The sequence below is a fragment of the Marmota monax genome, unplaced genomic scaffold (assembly GCF_021218885.2).
Source record: "Marmota monax isolate L192 unplaced genomic scaffold, Marmota_monax_Labrador192_F-V1.1 WCK01_AAM20220418_F8-fsc00038, whole genome shotgun sequence".
Classification (NCBI taxonomy): Eukaryota; Metazoa; Chordata; class Mammalia; order Rodentia; family Sciuridae; genus Marmota; species Marmota monax.
The window spans coordinates 2,933,398-2,948,014 of NW_026692498.1; the positions used below are offsets into that span (position 1 = coordinate 2,933,398).

Sequence of the window (14,617 nt, forward strand, 5' to 3'; positions counted from 1 at the left end):
AGGGAAGGAGACTGGTCACACTGTGGCATGCTCGTGCAACTCCTCACAGTGCATCCACTGTTCTCTGTAAGTGTGAGGCACCAATGAGAGCCATACAAGAATAAGGCACAAGTAGAGTCCCCCTTGGGCACAGGCCCCATGGCTGTCAGTGGGCCCAGGGTGCAGGAGGGATGGCGAGGGGGTCAGGACTTGTCTGCACCGGGAACAGGGGTCCAGGGCAGAACACTCCCACCAGAGGCACCTGCCTGAGCTCCTGTCTGTGGCCTGCTCTGGAGCACCGTCCTCTGGGGGCTCCTGGGGAGGCGGGGGTGGCTGCTTCTTCCTTGCCCCTGCTCTCTCCTGGGACACCAGGACTAAGGTAGAGAGGCACCCTTAGGTCCCCTCTCACGGTGCTGCCCATGACCTTCATCCCTCTGGTCTCTTGGGACCTCTGTGTGCAGCCCTTCCCTGGAGGTGGTGTGGGGTCAGGGTTGGGGCCCATTCTCTTTCAGGGTCCTCCAGCACAGGGCGGTCCCGCATCTCTGCCTTGGTGGTTAAGGACAGGGACGGTTGAACCAGAGCAGGGCTAGGGGCAGCGGTCAGCAGCCTGGCCAGGGCTCCCCTTTGTGAGGCCCCAGGGCACAAGCCCCACCAATGTCCCCTCCCTCATCTGCCCAGTCCTGGGCCTCCCTGAGTCCCCTCCTGTACCCTCAGCAGGCTCACTGGGTGGGTGCAGGACCCGGCCACCTCACCTGAATCCCTCCCTGTGATGTGAGCTCTGCACCCCACCCCAGACAGCCCCACGCTGGTTTTGAATCTCTTCCCAGAGGACCCCCTCACTTCCTGAAGCCCCCCCCCCAAGAAGAGAACCCGCAACATGTGTTCCATTTATTTCAAGGCATGGAGCATAGACAGGTCCCCGACTTGGGGAGAGGGGACGAGACAAGAACGAGGTACAAAACTTGGACATGAAGGGTCAGCTACAGCTGAGATGGCACCCACAGAGTAGTTTAAGGCTCCAGATGTAAATATGTGCAGATGCTCACACACGCACACGCGCACACGCACACAGAGCGCCATGGACACAGGAACTGGGGCCAGACGCCACAGGCTCACGGCTGCGCGGCCGCCTGACGTATTGCAGTTACACATTATTAAAGAAGTGTGAAGGAAGGGGAGACTGTGTGGGCCGGGCAGCCTGGCCAGAGCCTCCCTGGCCTCCGGCTCCCTCCTGCTCACTCTCTCCCTGGCCTCCGGCTCCCTCCTGCTCGCCCGCGGGCAGCTGGCTCCAGTGGGCTCATCTGGCTGTCGGTGGGGAGGGTCCAGTACCTACCTGTCCTGGCCTTCCACCAAACAGCACAGTGGCAGAACAACTGCCCCAAGTGTCCTTGCCCGGGGAGCCCCGGCCTGTCCCAGAGCCTCCTGGGGTCCCTCAGGGCAACCCAGCAACGAGAGCAGAGTCTCTGGAAGTGCGTCGGGCCCATGCGCCAGGGACTCCTGGGGTCTCCCCGCTTTCTCCTTGAAACCTCACTCACCGCTGCCAGCGGGTAGCTGTCCACAGCCGGGGCAGGCCCTCCCGCCCCGAATCCACTGGTGCCCTGTGGCAAGTGGGGCCTGGACTGGGAATGACGAGGTGCGTGTCACACAATGGAAGCTGCATTTGGCTTTAGCGTTAAGGCCGCCCTGGGCGGAGGGCCCTGCAGGAGAGGCCAGTGCCCCCAGAGGGCCTGCACACCTGGGCCACAGCCCCTGCTCCCTCCCTCCTGCCGTGGGCCTCTGCCACAGTGGCGAGCTGGCCAGGCCTTTCTGCCTCCGCGGGGCTGGCGTAAAGTGCTGGGTGCCTGGGAGGGAGGCTCAGGCGGGGGGGGGGGTCTGCTGCCCCGGGGGGCCCTTATTTGAGGATGTAGTTGATGAAGAGCTGACAAGCCAGGAAGACGCAGAGCAGGAACCAGGTGCGGGGGCTCTGCAGAAGGCCGGGGGCCGGCTGCCCAGCCTGCACCACGGAGCTCAGCATGGCCGACAGGTGCCTGCAACACAGGGAGGGAGGTGGGCTGGGGCCGGCGTGGCCGCCCTGTCTGACAGTTCCGGGGCCTCTAGCCTGCAAGACCTCACGGTCTCCCCGGACAGCGCCCTGGCCGGGTCTGTGTCGGGCCCTGTTGGTCCCGTCTCTGACAACACAGGAGCTGATGCCCTGGCGGACAGGCCTTACTCACGGCCCTGGGACACTCACTGTCCCATGTCCCACTTCTGAAATATTTCTGCCCTCTGTGTCCTGTCCCTGGTAGGTCTCAGGAGCCAGAGAGGAGCCACAAGGACAGCAGAGCCCAAACGCTCTCCGGGTGCCTGAGGGGCTCAGCCTCCTGCCTTACCCACTGTTCCAGGTGTTTTGCCATCAACTCCATTTTATAGAGGTGGGGGCTGAGGTGTGACAGCGCAGGGTCCCCAGCCAGGGAGTCCCTCAACCCAGACTGGAGCCCGGCATGATGTGGATACTGTTCTGCTCCACCTGTGGTGGCCCAGATGGTGCCCACCCACCAGGGACACAGAGTGTGGCTCTTGGGCCCTCCTTGCCTGCTCACCTGCCCAGCTGCACCTGAGGGTGCCAAGGAGGGGCTACTACCTATACTCCCTCCCCTGAGCTGCCATCTGCCTCCACAAACCGTGGGGTCCACCCTGGGGCTACTCAGATTTAGACCTCGGCCCTCAAAATCTCTGGCCCGGTTTCTGTCTAAACTGTGAACTCATCCCGTTCAGACCCACTGTCTGCAGGGCCCTCTCACTGGCTCCCAAGCCCAGCTCCCGCATGGAGCCGTGTGCCTCCGGCCTGTGCAGCCGGCCTCCCCCCCCCCCTTGCCCTGGCTGGGGGCCGGCCGCCTGGCCTACCTGTGCAGCTCCTCCTGGGCCTCCCGGATGGACAGCATGGCCTCCCGCAGTGCCTGCAGCTGCTGCGCCTCCCTCCTGCACCGAGGACATGGGCTGTCATCAGCTGCACACCCCAGGCACAGGCAGACACAGGAAGGAAGGGAGGAGCCAGGTGAGTGGGGATGTCCCGCCAGCCGGCTCGGGCCCTGCCCACAGTTGGAAATCCAGCAGGAGCAGGCAGGCAGGGGCTGGAGGGTGTTGGAGAACTCCTCAGGCTCAGCTGGCCTCTGACAAGCCTGGGAGACAAGTGGCCCAGGGCACAGCGGCAGGGACAAAGTTGGGGACACACAGCTCACCCCGTGACAGCCAGTGACCAGAGCCTGAGGGGGCAGGGCAGGGCGGGGCCAGAACACTGCCTGGCCTCCCCTTCATGGCCCTGGCCTCGGCCTGCTGCCCCTCCTTCCCTCAGTCCTGGCTACACCCCTCATTAGCCCCCGGGGCTGCCCACCCCTCGGACTCGGAGAGGGCAGAGTCTGCTGGGAGGGCTCCCAGGACAGGCACCGGCTTCCGGCTGGGGTTGGCCACACTCAGGGAAGGTTCTTCTCTGGCCTTTGTCAGGGAGCAGGGGACCTGAGCTGGGGCCAGTCCTCCTCCCCTGCCCTCCCAGCCAGCTCAGGCCGGGCGGGGGCCAGGCCACGGCAGGCTCACCGGGAGCAGAGTCGCAGTCCTCATCCGAGATCTCTGGGCAGGACTCGGGTGTGGAGCCGCTGCTCTCCGTCACCTGGCTGTGGCCAGACGGCTGGTCACTGGCCTTGCGGAGTCGCCGGTCTGGGCCAGACCTCTGCAGGAAAATGGAGCCAATGAAGCTGGGAGCCACCTACCACGCTCACACTGATCCCTCGAGGAGCCGTGGCCCGTGTGTGCCAGGGCCGGGCTGGAGGAGGTGGCACACAGAGAGCCAATCCCATGGCTTTGGAGTCGGACAGAGTGCTTCGGACCTTGCCACCATGACTGGGCAGCCACGGCCTCTCCCCTCTCAATGGTAACACAGAGCAGCTGACCCCTCTGCAGGGACACCAGCCGGTCAGCTGGCTCTGCACATGCTGGGCACATGGTGCACGTGGACCAGGCGCTACGTGGCAAAGGCATCCAGGAGGACTCCAGGTGTCCCCAAGACATGTCTGTACCAGGGCCCTGGTACCTTCCCTCCCGTCCTTCCAGCCCCCAGACATGCCCAGACGCCGGCTCCTCCTCCTGCCTGGGCAGTCCCTGGGCTGCCCTGAGCCTTTCCCTGGAACATGGAACGTGACAACGTGCTTCCTAACGTGGTGTGGACTTGGGTCAGGATGGGGCGGGAGCGGCAGCCCTGCACAGCCCCGGCAGATCCATTCACGTGGGGTCCCACACTGGGCAGGCAGGAGTCCAGGGTCCAGGTCGGGGGGCCCACTGTGCAGCAGTGCGTGGGAAGGGGGTGGAAGGTGGCGGAGGGAGCAGGCCCGGGGGGGGGGGAGATGTGGGCAGCCGCACAAGCACCTGAGGATGTGCCTGCACCGGGCCCTGGGGATGCCAACCTCACGCCCTGACTCCGGGCTGCCCAGGAAGGAGGTCTTGTGAGCCCCGGTCTCCCGTTGCAGGGTGTGCAGAATCCCGTCCTGCTCAAACTGGGTGACGTCCTTCAGGGGATTCCAGGGGCTGTGGCTGGGGGGCCAGAGGACATCTGTTGGCAGAGGCCCTCTGGGAGAGGGTTCTGTCCTGGCCCAGCCCTCAGCCTCCCCAGGGTGGACAGAGCCCCCAGAGGGCCGGTGGGCCCTGTGTGGCCCTCCCTCCCTGTCACTTGCCCCTCCAGGGGGAGGGTTGTCGGAGGGGGAGGAGCCAGGAGCCCCTGCAGCCTGGCACCAGGGTGAGGGTGGTCGGTTGGGCCAGCCCCGCGGCCAGGCCCCAGGCCCCAGGTCCCGCCTGCTGTGCTCACTTCTCGTATCGGTAGCGCCACTTGTGGGTGAGCGGGTCCAGGTGGAACAGCTGTGGGGTCCAGGGCGTGAGGCCCTGCTGGTGCTCGCGGGTGCGCTGCCGCTGGGCCTCCTCCAGCACACACTTCTCCTGGGTGGCCCTGTGCTGGTCTCCCTCGTGGATGGCCCTGGTGACGTGCTGCCAGAGCCTGTGGGGAGGGACCCGCCCTGAGCTGGGGGCCTGGGCAGCCCTGTCCCCTCAGCAGTGTGGGCGCAGGCCCTCTGTGCTGGGCGGAGCTCAGGGCGACCTCTGACAGCTCTAACGGCAGGTGCTGCTGCCCACAGGAGCCCACGCTGCGTCTCCCTGTGAGAAGCTTCTCCCAAGCCTGGCTCCACCTCCCACCTGCAGGGGCCTCCCTGTGGAGCTGACGGTCACCTGCCAGCCGTGATGGGGACCCCTCCCTCCAGCTGTCCCTGCCAGGACACATGGTCTGCCACAAGGGGTCTGCTCTGGGGTCTGCCTCCCTGCCAGGCCTCGAGGGGCACGAGGACCTGCCTGCCTGCCCGGCCACGCGAGGCTTTGGTCAGTGGGGTCCTGTGGGGCCAGGCGGGTCTCACCTCTCAGACTCCATCTCCATCTGCTCCTCAAACAGCACCGTGTGTCGCTTCAGGCTCTGCCTGCGGACCTCCCTGCTGGGGGTCCAGAAGAGCTCCGCGCTCCCGCTGCCCTCCTCCTGGATGAACACGTCTCGGTCCTGCCCCAGGTAGCCAGGCAGGGTCAGCGCTGCTGGCCTGGGCCGTGACCACCCCGAGACCCGGCCAGGCTTGCCCCGAGGGGCGTCCCCTCACCCAGTGTCCAGTGAGATGTGCCAGGACATTCTCTCCCGACCTGATCTTCCCCGAGATTTGGTTGATGCTGGTGCTGCCCCCAAAGAAAGGCTGCAGAGGCACAAGGGACAGGGGACACCTGGTGAGCAAGGGGGCCAGGCCAGAGGCACATCCTCCTGGGGGCACAGAGCAGTCACCTGTGATCATAGCTAGGCCAAGGCTGAGCCTGAGCCCCAGGACGCAGGGTCTGTCCTGGCTGACTGGCTCTGCTGTGTGATCTGCAGCGGGTCCCTTCCCCTCTCTGGGCCCTGTCTGTCCTGTGGTATGTAAAGAGCTGCTCCCCCCGTTCTCTGGTTTGGAAAGCTGTCCCTGGGTGCAAGGAGGGGCTCCCCAAAGCCTCACTCCCTTCACGGCCCCAGCTCTGGGCCATGACTCCCAAAGGCTTTGCCCTCTACCTTGAGCTTGAAGTCCAGCTGGGCTTGGAGGTCGTTCTTCTCACACGCGATGGTCACTGACCCTCCCAGCTCCAGGGTCATGGTACCGTATAGGATGCCTGAAAGGTAGCGGTGTCAGGGGGGAGACCAGCAGCACTGAGTCCCAGAAGGCCAGTGTTGGACCCCAGGAGGCCGAGAAGGGAGGATGGGTGGGCAGCGCCATCGTGGGGAGGCGCGCCTGTCTCTCAGGAACTGTCCTCGAGGAAGGGGACCCAAGACAGGTGTCTCGGACTCTGCGCCAACGCGGGTCCCTGAGGACAGGCATTTCCTGGCTCACAGCTGTGTCCCTGGACAGCACCTGGTGTGTTAAAACAATCAGCACATCTTTTTTGGAAGAAGGAGTCTTCCATTTCTGGCCACATGGAGAACTTACATCTAATTAAAGAAGTGCCACCACTGCCACTAAAAAAAAAAAAAAAAGGGTTTTTTATCCCCCTCCCCAACAAAAACACTCAGAAATGTGGGATAAAATACGTTTTACAAATGAAAACCAAATCAAGACCAGACCATTCGCAGCCAGGCACAGTGGCCACCTGTCAACCCAGCCACTCGGGAGGCTGAGGCAGGTAGGTCTCAAGTTCAAGGTCATTGTGAGCAACTTAATGAGAACCTGTCTCAGAACAAAAATAAGGTCTCGGGGTGCAGCATTCCATCCCCTGGACCACAAAACAAAGAGCAGAAATAGACCCCCACGTTGGCTTGTTAGAAAGCCCAGAGATGATGGCCTAGCCACTCACATGAAAAAGAGGTGGGCGTGGACAGTGACAGTGGGACAGCACCATGGAGGCAGTAATGCCACCGGTCGGGGCACTTAAAATGACTAAGGAAGTGTTTTACATTGTATGCATTTCGCTAAAATAAAAAAACCTTAAAAACCCAGACCTGACTTCCAGTGTGGTCTCTAGATATCACTTCCTACTGGGAGGAACGGGCTCCTTGGAGAATTGGCCCATGTGAGTTCTAGGGGGGACACGTCCAGGTGCCCATGGGAGAAGGAAAGGGCCCTTGCGGAACTCTAGCGTAGTGGGGGACCCAGGAGCCCACTCGGCCCCCTGCGGCCCTGGATGGGGCCTCGGGAGCACAAGAGGCAAAGCAGCTGGGTGTCCTGAAATGACCACCTTCGGGGGTGTCCCCCAAAGGGCACTTATTCTGAAAAGAGGAAAACCTGGCATTATCCTAAAGCACAACCGACCTTCTGGCTGACCCCCCGCAGCCCGAGGCCGCTTCTCGTAGGGAGGCTGCCGTGATCAAGTGAAAGGTGACAGGCATGGCCTCCCGCACAGCCTTGTGGACGAGCGGATCCACCAGGCGAATGGCAGACAGAGCCACCAGACACTGTGCGCCTGCCACATAGAGTCCCTGCCAGGGCCTTGCTGCTGAGTGGGCGCATCTACAGCGCCCCGGTGCCCAGGTCCTAGGAAGTGCTCGGAGCAGGACAGCGAGACACCCAGGCTGCCTGATAACCATCTCGCCCCTTCCACAGAGGCCTCGCCTGCGGGAGGGAGGTGGGGAGACAGGAAGCAGGCCCCAGGGAGCACAGAGCTGAGCCAACAACACCCGGGCGTGCGCACATGTGTGTTCACCAACGCTCCCACATCTCGACGTGTGTGCACACAGAATTCTCGTATCTGACAGCTGGGGAGCTGGACACCCATGTGGGTGACGGAGGGACCTGGTTTGTGTTGTTTTGGGGTGATGATGGTTAGAGGGGTCTCTCATCTTAGAGACACCCGATTACGTGACGTGAGGATTGGGGTAGCCCTCAGATCAGCTGGGGAGGGGGTGTGCAGATTCCAAGGACGTGAGGTTGGTGGCCTGCTGGGCTGTGGGTCTGTGGGGCCCCTGGACTTTCATATATGTTTGAGTTTCCATAAGGAAAAGAAGGGAAGGGGAGGGCAGGGTAGGAGGAGGAGGAGGGAGGGAGGGAGGGGGAGGGGGAGAGGGAGGAGGAGGGGGAGGGGGAGGAGGGGAGGAGGGGGAAGAGGAGGAGGAGGGGGAAAGAGGGGGAGGAGGGGGAGGAGAAGGAGGAGGGGGAGAAGAAGGAGGAGGGGGGAGGAGGGGGGAGGAGAAGGAGGAGGAGGAGGGGGAGGATGAGGGGAGGCAGAGGGGGAGGAGGAGGAGAGGAGGGGGAGGCGGAGGGAGAGGAGAAGGAGAGGGAGGAGGAGGAGGGGGAGGATGAGGGGGAGGGGAGGGGGAGGATGAGAAGAAGAGGGAGGAGGAGGAGGGGTAGGAGGAGGAGGAGAAGGAGAGGGAGGGGAGAAGGAGGGGAGGGGGAGGGGAGGAGGAGGGGGAGGATGGGGAGGAGGAGGGGTAGGATGAGGGGGAGGAGAGGAGGAGGAGAAGGAGGGGGAGGAGAAGGAGGGGGAGGATGAGGGGAGGGGAGGGGGAGGAGGAGAGGAGGGGGAGGAGGAGGAGGGGGAGGAGGAGGGGAGGGGGAGGGGGAGTGGAGGAGGAGGGGGAGGATGAAGGGAAGGGGGATGGGGAGGAGGAGAAGGAGAGGGAGGAGGGGGAGGGGGATAAGAGGGAGAGGAGAAGGAGGGAGAGGAGGAGGAGGGGGAGATTGAGGGGGAGGGGGAGGAGGAGAAGGAGAGGGAAGAGGATGAGGGGGAGGGGGAGGAGAGGGAGGGGAGGAGCAGGGGGAGGAGGGGGAGGAGGAGGAGGGGAGGAGGAGGAGGAGAGGAGGGGGAGGAGGAGGAGGGGGAGGAGGAGGAGGGGGAGGAGGAGGGGAAGGGGAGGAGGAGGGGGAGGAGGAGGAGAGGGAGGAGGGGGAGGAGAAGGGGGAGGAGGAGGAGGGGGAGGAGGAGGAGAGGGAGGAGGGGGAGGAGGAGAAGGGGGAGGAGGAGGAGGGGGAGGAGGAGGAGGGGGAGGAGGAGAAGGAGAGGGAGGAGGAGGAGGGGTAGGATGAGGGGGAGGGGAGGAGAAGGAGGAGAAGGAGGAGGAGGAGGGGAGGAGGAGGAGGGGGAGGAGGAGGGGGAGGAGGAGGAGGAGGAGGGGAGGAGGGGGAGGGGAGGAGAAGGAGGAGGGGGAGGGGGAGGGGGAGGGGGAGGAGGAGCAGCACTGCCGGCCTGGGCCTTGGGTCCCAGCTTCTCTATGGACAGTGGTCAGCGCCTGGCCAGAGCAGCAGGCAGAGTTGGCTCCCAGGCATTTCCACACAGCAGGCTCCCTCATAGGCGGCCCTCAGCAAAAGGGGTGCATGGAGGCCCCCCAGGCCCAGGAGGGTCAAGAACCATCTGCCTGGGCCTGAGCTCTAGGGGTTACAAGCAAACACAAAGCCCTGTGGGCTTGGAGGGTGAGTCTGGGCTTCTGACCACGCTCCCCGTGGCCCAGACAACCTACCACGGCCAGCCAGGGGCTCCTACCTGGGCCAGCGGGAGCCAGCCGGGAGCACGGGGTTCCCACCCTGGGCCTCGCTCCCCAGGGGCTGACCAGTCACCAGCTGCACAGTGTTGACTGAGCACCCTCAGGGCACCACTGGGGCAAACCCCCGGAACGCCACGGTTTCCAGACAGACAGACAGACAGCCGGTCTCAGCACTGGAGGACCCACAAGAGGACAAGGCCCACGGGACAGGAAAGAAGAACAGGCAGGTCAGAGGGAGCCAGCAGACTTCAGCGCAAAAAAACCAAGTCACGAAACCAGACAAAAGCACAAGGAGGTGCAGAGCCAGAGATGAAGGGACGTCAGGAAGAGGGTCCTCCAGGGGCACCCAGGTGGGACGCCGCAGAGACCCGGGGACACGGGGCACAGCCAGGGATGGCGGACCTACGTGCTGCTGGACTCCAGAAGGAGAGGGGACAGCTCAGACGTGTGGCAGGTTAGAAGAGCAATGGCTGAAATGTCCAGGCTTGCCCAACGCCCCACACAGACGAAACCCTCAGCTGCAGACGCAGAGCCACAGGCCACAAGGACCCGGGAGGAAAGGCTGGCACGCGGCCTGGAGGAGCAAGCTGGCCCAGAAGCCCGCGAGCTGTGGGGTGGCACCACGTGTCACGAGGGAAAGGGGAGGCGGGGTGTGAGGTCCGTGGGTGGGTCCATCGCGTCCGGGGAGGTGGCTGTGGTTGGGGCTGCTGTCACCGTAGCACCATGGGGGCCAAGACCCATGATGTGCTCCGCAGAGAGACCCCCGCGGACACCATGGACGCTGGTGAAGACGATGTGTCCCTATTGGCTGGTCAACTGCCACGGACCTCCCACACAAAAGCCGGGGGTTAACTCGGGGACCCGTGTGTCCAGGCATGGGTCTGTCCCTGCCTCTGCCTGGATTCCCTGTGAACCTGAACCACTGCTAAACACCATCCATTAAGTAAAAAAGGAAACAGACCTCGGCAGCAGGGCGATGGCGGAGACCAGACGGGCCCGAGAGCCAGAGAGTGAAGCAGATGGGAGGGGGACGGGCCCAGCACCCCGCAGGGCACCCAGAGGCCAAGGGGAGAGGGCCAGCGCTCCCCAAGTCACGGCCCGTGCCTACCAGCAATGGCTGGGGTGGGGGGACAGGAATGTCTTTAGCCAAATGGAAGGGCCCAGCACAGTGGTGTCCCTGGGGGCCAGGCTGGGACATCGGAGGGTGGCATGGCCTCTTACCTCTGCAGTGGGCATAGGGCATGGTGAGGGTGTAGTCCTCTGCTCGGTCCAGGAAGGTGAGCGTGGCCTTGCCGTCCAGCAGAGCCGACAGTGAGTTCCCTGCAGAGACAGGGCAGGGGGACCCGTAAGTGCAGACACTCTTGTGGCTCTGAGCTCCCTTTCAAAGGGTCTGAGAGTTCCCAGGCCCTCCAGCTGTGTGACTGTGGGTGAGTCGCTTAGCCTCTCTGATCCTCAGGTCCTGTAAAAGCCCTATTCAGGTCACACCCCCTGCCTGTCCTGAGAAGCCACTCAACTTGCTGCTTGTGAACAGTTTTCTTCAGCCATGGAACCAGCGGTTCTCGGGGAGGCTGTGGACCTGGGATTCTAGACACCCAGGAGAAAGGGTGCCCCCTCCAGCTCTGGGCCGGTAGCTGCGGCCACTGCTGAGCCAGGGGCCCAGGGTGGAAAAGGGAGAAGTGGAGTCTGCGGACAGGGGGCCCTGGTGAATGGGGTGCCAGCGGGTCAGCACAGGGCAGTGCTGCCCATGCACTGTGCCCCAGGTCCAGAGCAGCGGAGCCACGGATTGGCAGGATGTGGGGACACCTGTCCCAGGTGGTGGCTCACGGCCCCGAGGGCTGCCTTTTCAGCTTTATCTCATTTAAACGTATCTACTCACCCACAAGATTGACCTCTTCTATTTCTAATTTGTTCTGACTAGTGCACGTGACAGTAGCGTGCATGGGACACACTGTGCACTAACGGAGTGCCACTTCCCCGTCCTCTGGCTGTGCGTGGTGCCGTCACAGCAGTCGCGTGGTCACACAAGTATACAGGGTGACAATGTCTGTCTCTACCGTCTTCCCATCCCCCAGCCCCTGCCCTCCCACCCCCTGCACAATCCCCAGAGCCTTCGTCCTTCCCTGCCCACCCCCACATGGCCAGCATCTGGTCATCAGAGAACCTCTGGCCTTGGGTTTGGGGACTGCCTACTCCACCTACAGGACTGTCTATTCCATCTTATTTGTGCAGTGCTGGGAGTGGCGCACGGCCTCGTGCATGCCAGGCAAGTGCTACCCCGAGTCACACCTCCAGCTCCAATTTTACTCAAGTTGTGTGGCCACGTGTGGCCAGTGGCTACGGGGCTGGGCGCTCAGCCCTGGGCCTCGCCATCCATGCGGCTTCTCCCCTCGTCCTCGTGGCTTCCCTGCAAGAGTCGCCCCATCTCAGCTGGGGGCGGGCTCCTGGCCAGGTCTCAGCACTTTTGCCACATGTGGTCCCTGACCTTGAGGGTGTGCACGGCCACCATGTGAGACCTGGTCCTGCCCCATGTCCCTCGGGCCCAGGAGCCCCGGGGGAGCCCCGCTCACCGTAGAACTTGGACCTGGTGACGATGCTGCCGCTGATGCAGAACCCGTCCTTCCTGTTGCTGACGTGGAAGGCCGTCACGGGCGGGTGGTGGGACACCTGCAGGCAGAGGCAGCTCTGGACCGGCCCTGGAGGGGACCCAGGGCAGCCCGGGGGCTTTCTCGGGGTCCCGGGGAGGGGGCGTGAGTCACAGGGCCTAGGAGCAGACTCAAATCCCTGAGTCACCCCGAGTGTCCCATGGGACCAGGACGCTCGGTCCCCGACTCCCCAGGAGACACTTTGCTGTCACAGGCACGGGGCTCTGTCTGCACCTTCTCCGACAACCCGTGGGCAGCATCCGGCTCCAGAGCCCTTGGGATTGGTAGGAGGGGGGACACCGGGACCCGCACGCAGGGCCCACCCTGCACTCCCCAGCGCCCAGGCTCCCTGCCCAGAGGGGGCCTTGCCTGCTCTGCTATGTAGAAGGTGCAGCTGCGCGTCTGTGGGTGGATCCAGCAGCAGCGGAACATCTCGCCCAGCACGGGGTTGTAGGGCTTCTTGATTCCCTGCAGGACGAGGCCGTGTTGGGGAGAGGCTGGAGGGCTCCACGCAGGGCTGGCCACGCGGACCGGGGGACAGTGTGGGGGCTGCCCACGACTCTCAAAGGGGCCTGGCCTGCCGCCAGCAACAGGGAACAGCACCCCATGGTGCTGGGGGACACTCCTTCCTGTGTTGTGCATTCTGTGGGGACAGCCTCGGGGTGTCCTGTCCACTCCTCAGCTCAGCTCAGTGGGGGCCTCAGGACCCCGAATTGAGTCACTCCGCCTGGACCTGGGTGCAGAGCCTGAATAGCCCCCTCAAAGCTGAGCGTGGGGGGCACGGGGGGCAGGGAGACCCGGCTCCAAGCCAGCCTGCTGTGGGGGTCCGAGTTGGTCCCTTCCCCTCTCCGGGCCTCAGTGTCTCCATCTGTGCAATGAAAAGTGGAACTAGAGTCTCAGAGTCCAGCGTGTGACCTGGAGTGGCAGGGCGCAGCCACTGCACCAGGCAGCTCGGCCAGTCCTGGCTGCGGTTCTGAGATGATCCCGTGGCTAGAACTTCTGGACACACTGGGTCTGCTGGTACCAGTGCCCGGTGGCACCTCCAGCACCCGAGGCTAGCTCCCTGGGGTGGGAAGGGTCCAGTGTGGGTCCTTCAGGGGATGGGCACCGACTTGGGACTTGGTCTGAGCAGCACTGGGGCTCTCTGTGGGGACTCAGGCCCCGTCCTCCAACTTGGACCTCAGCCACGGGGGCAGCCGGACGTCCAGGCCGGGGGACCCGGGACTCAGTGAGGCTCACCTTGGGCTTCTTGTAGAAGCCTGACAGGTACCAGCGCAGCACCAGCTTCATGCGGCCGTAGGCGTTGTCCTCCCGGGCAGCCCTGCCATGGGGAGGCGGGGCTCTGAGTCTGCCCAGGGTCCCTGGCCACCCCCTCCCCTGACCACACAATCGGCCATCCCAACTCCGTCCACTGAGCTACCGCAGGCCACCTGGACCCTGATGCGCTGGACCCGCCACCATGCCAGGCAGCCCTGACCTGGGGAATCCCCCCTGGAAGTGACCAGAAGCACCGGCTCCACCCCACGCTGGGCCTCAGAGAGAACTGCTGGCCCTGGTAGCGTCCAGGGCGCCCTGTGGGCCCCTGCGCCTGGGCCCCTCCCGCCCCCTGGGCCACTCCCCTGCCGCAGCGCACCTGGAGAGCAGGTCTGCGTGGCAGTAGTGGTCGGAGAGTTTGCTGAGGAAGGAGCGGGGCTCCAGCACGAAGGTGGGCAGCACCACGCGGGACAGGTCCATGCCCGGCCGCAGTTGCCGCAGCAGCACCCATATGAGACCCTTGTTCTCCTCCGACACTGTCTCCACCTGGGGCTCCTCATCCAGCTGCAGCAAAGGGCCTGGGGTCAGCTCTGTGCGCCTCAGGGAGGGAGGGCGCGGGGTGGTGGGAGACACCGTCCCCGGCTGAGTAGGTGTGGGGGCTGCACCTGTCCACCACTGGTGTGGACGCCCAGCCTGGTCCTGCAGCCTCCAGAGCCCAGCCCTGAAGCCCTGACCCTTCCCTTCCCGACGCGGCCACCCTGCCTGGAGGGTACAGCTGCCCGCGAAGGCTGCTCTCGTCCCTCACCGCTGGGCCGCTGCCCCACCTGGCAGACCTGGGCCCTCCCCTGAGTCCAGGTGGGGCCTGGCCAGACGGGGCTGTTGGAACTTCGGTGACCGTCCCACACGAGGGAGGAGCTCACGGTCTGGCAGGGAGGCTTTGGCCCCTCGGACCCTCGGCTGCCCTGTGAGGCAGGTGCCCTTCCACTTACAAAAAGTATTTTAAAGTTACTGAGAAGTTCTGGCCCCTTTACGGAGGACGCTTGGCCCAGCGCAGAGCTGCGGTGCACAGCGGGCTCTCGCCGCGGAGCCCGACTCGCGAGGCAGCGCCTCCCGGGACCCAGTCGTCACAGGCCACACATCCGTCCACGCCCTATCCTGCCCACGGTTTCTCCCAGTGGCACCCCGTCCAGCTGGGGCCTGCCCAGTCCACTCTGGAGGGCGGAGCGGCTGCCTTCCCAGCTCCCCAGGGCTC

At 64.3% G+C, this 14,617-nt stretch overlaps 1 protein-coding gene across 9 annotated transcripts in view; it reads right to left on the reverse strand.

Moving 5' to 3' along the window:
* Nucleotides 1-853: 853 nt before the first annotated feature.
* The window catches only part of Osbpl5 (oxysterol binding protein like 5), a 56,330-nt gene continuing 42,566 nt past the window's right edge, over nucleotides 854-14,617 (reverse strand). For 8 of the 9 annotated variants that reach the window (XM_046444897.2, XM_046444904.2, XM_046444905.2 and 5 more), the window contains 13 exons: nucleotides 13,745-13,929; nucleotides 13,351-13,432; nucleotides 12,481-12,579; nucleotides 12,037-12,133; nucleotides 10,691-10,789; nucleotides 6,071-6,168; nucleotides 5,637-5,726; nucleotides 5,406-5,542; nucleotides 4,811-4,996; nucleotides 4,413-4,539; nucleotides 3,550-3,682; nucleotides 2,863-2,965; nucleotides 854-2,006 (listed from right to left, as the gene is read on the reverse strand). In XM_046444897.2, coding sequence (XP_046300853.1) covers nucleotides 1,871-2,006; nucleotides 2,863-2,965; nucleotides 3,550-3,682; nucleotides 4,413-4,539; nucleotides 4,811-4,996; nucleotides 5,406-5,542; nucleotides 5,637-5,726; nucleotides 6,071-6,168; nucleotides 10,691-10,789; nucleotides 12,037-12,133; nucleotides 12,481-12,579; nucleotides 13,351-13,432; nucleotides 13,745-13,929 — 1,572 coding nt within the window. In that variant the 3' untranslated portion in view covers nucleotides 854-1,870. The remainder of the gene's footprint in view (nucleotides 2,007-2,862; nucleotides 2,966-3,549; nucleotides 3,683-4,412; nucleotides 4,540-4,810; nucleotides 4,997-5,405; nucleotides 5,543-5,636; nucleotides 5,727-6,070; nucleotides 6,169-10,690; nucleotides 10,790-12,036; nucleotides 12,134-12,480; nucleotides 12,580-13,350; nucleotides 13,433-13,744; nucleotides 13,930-14,617) is intronic. The other variant, XM_046444906.2, reaches the window with a different exon arrangement.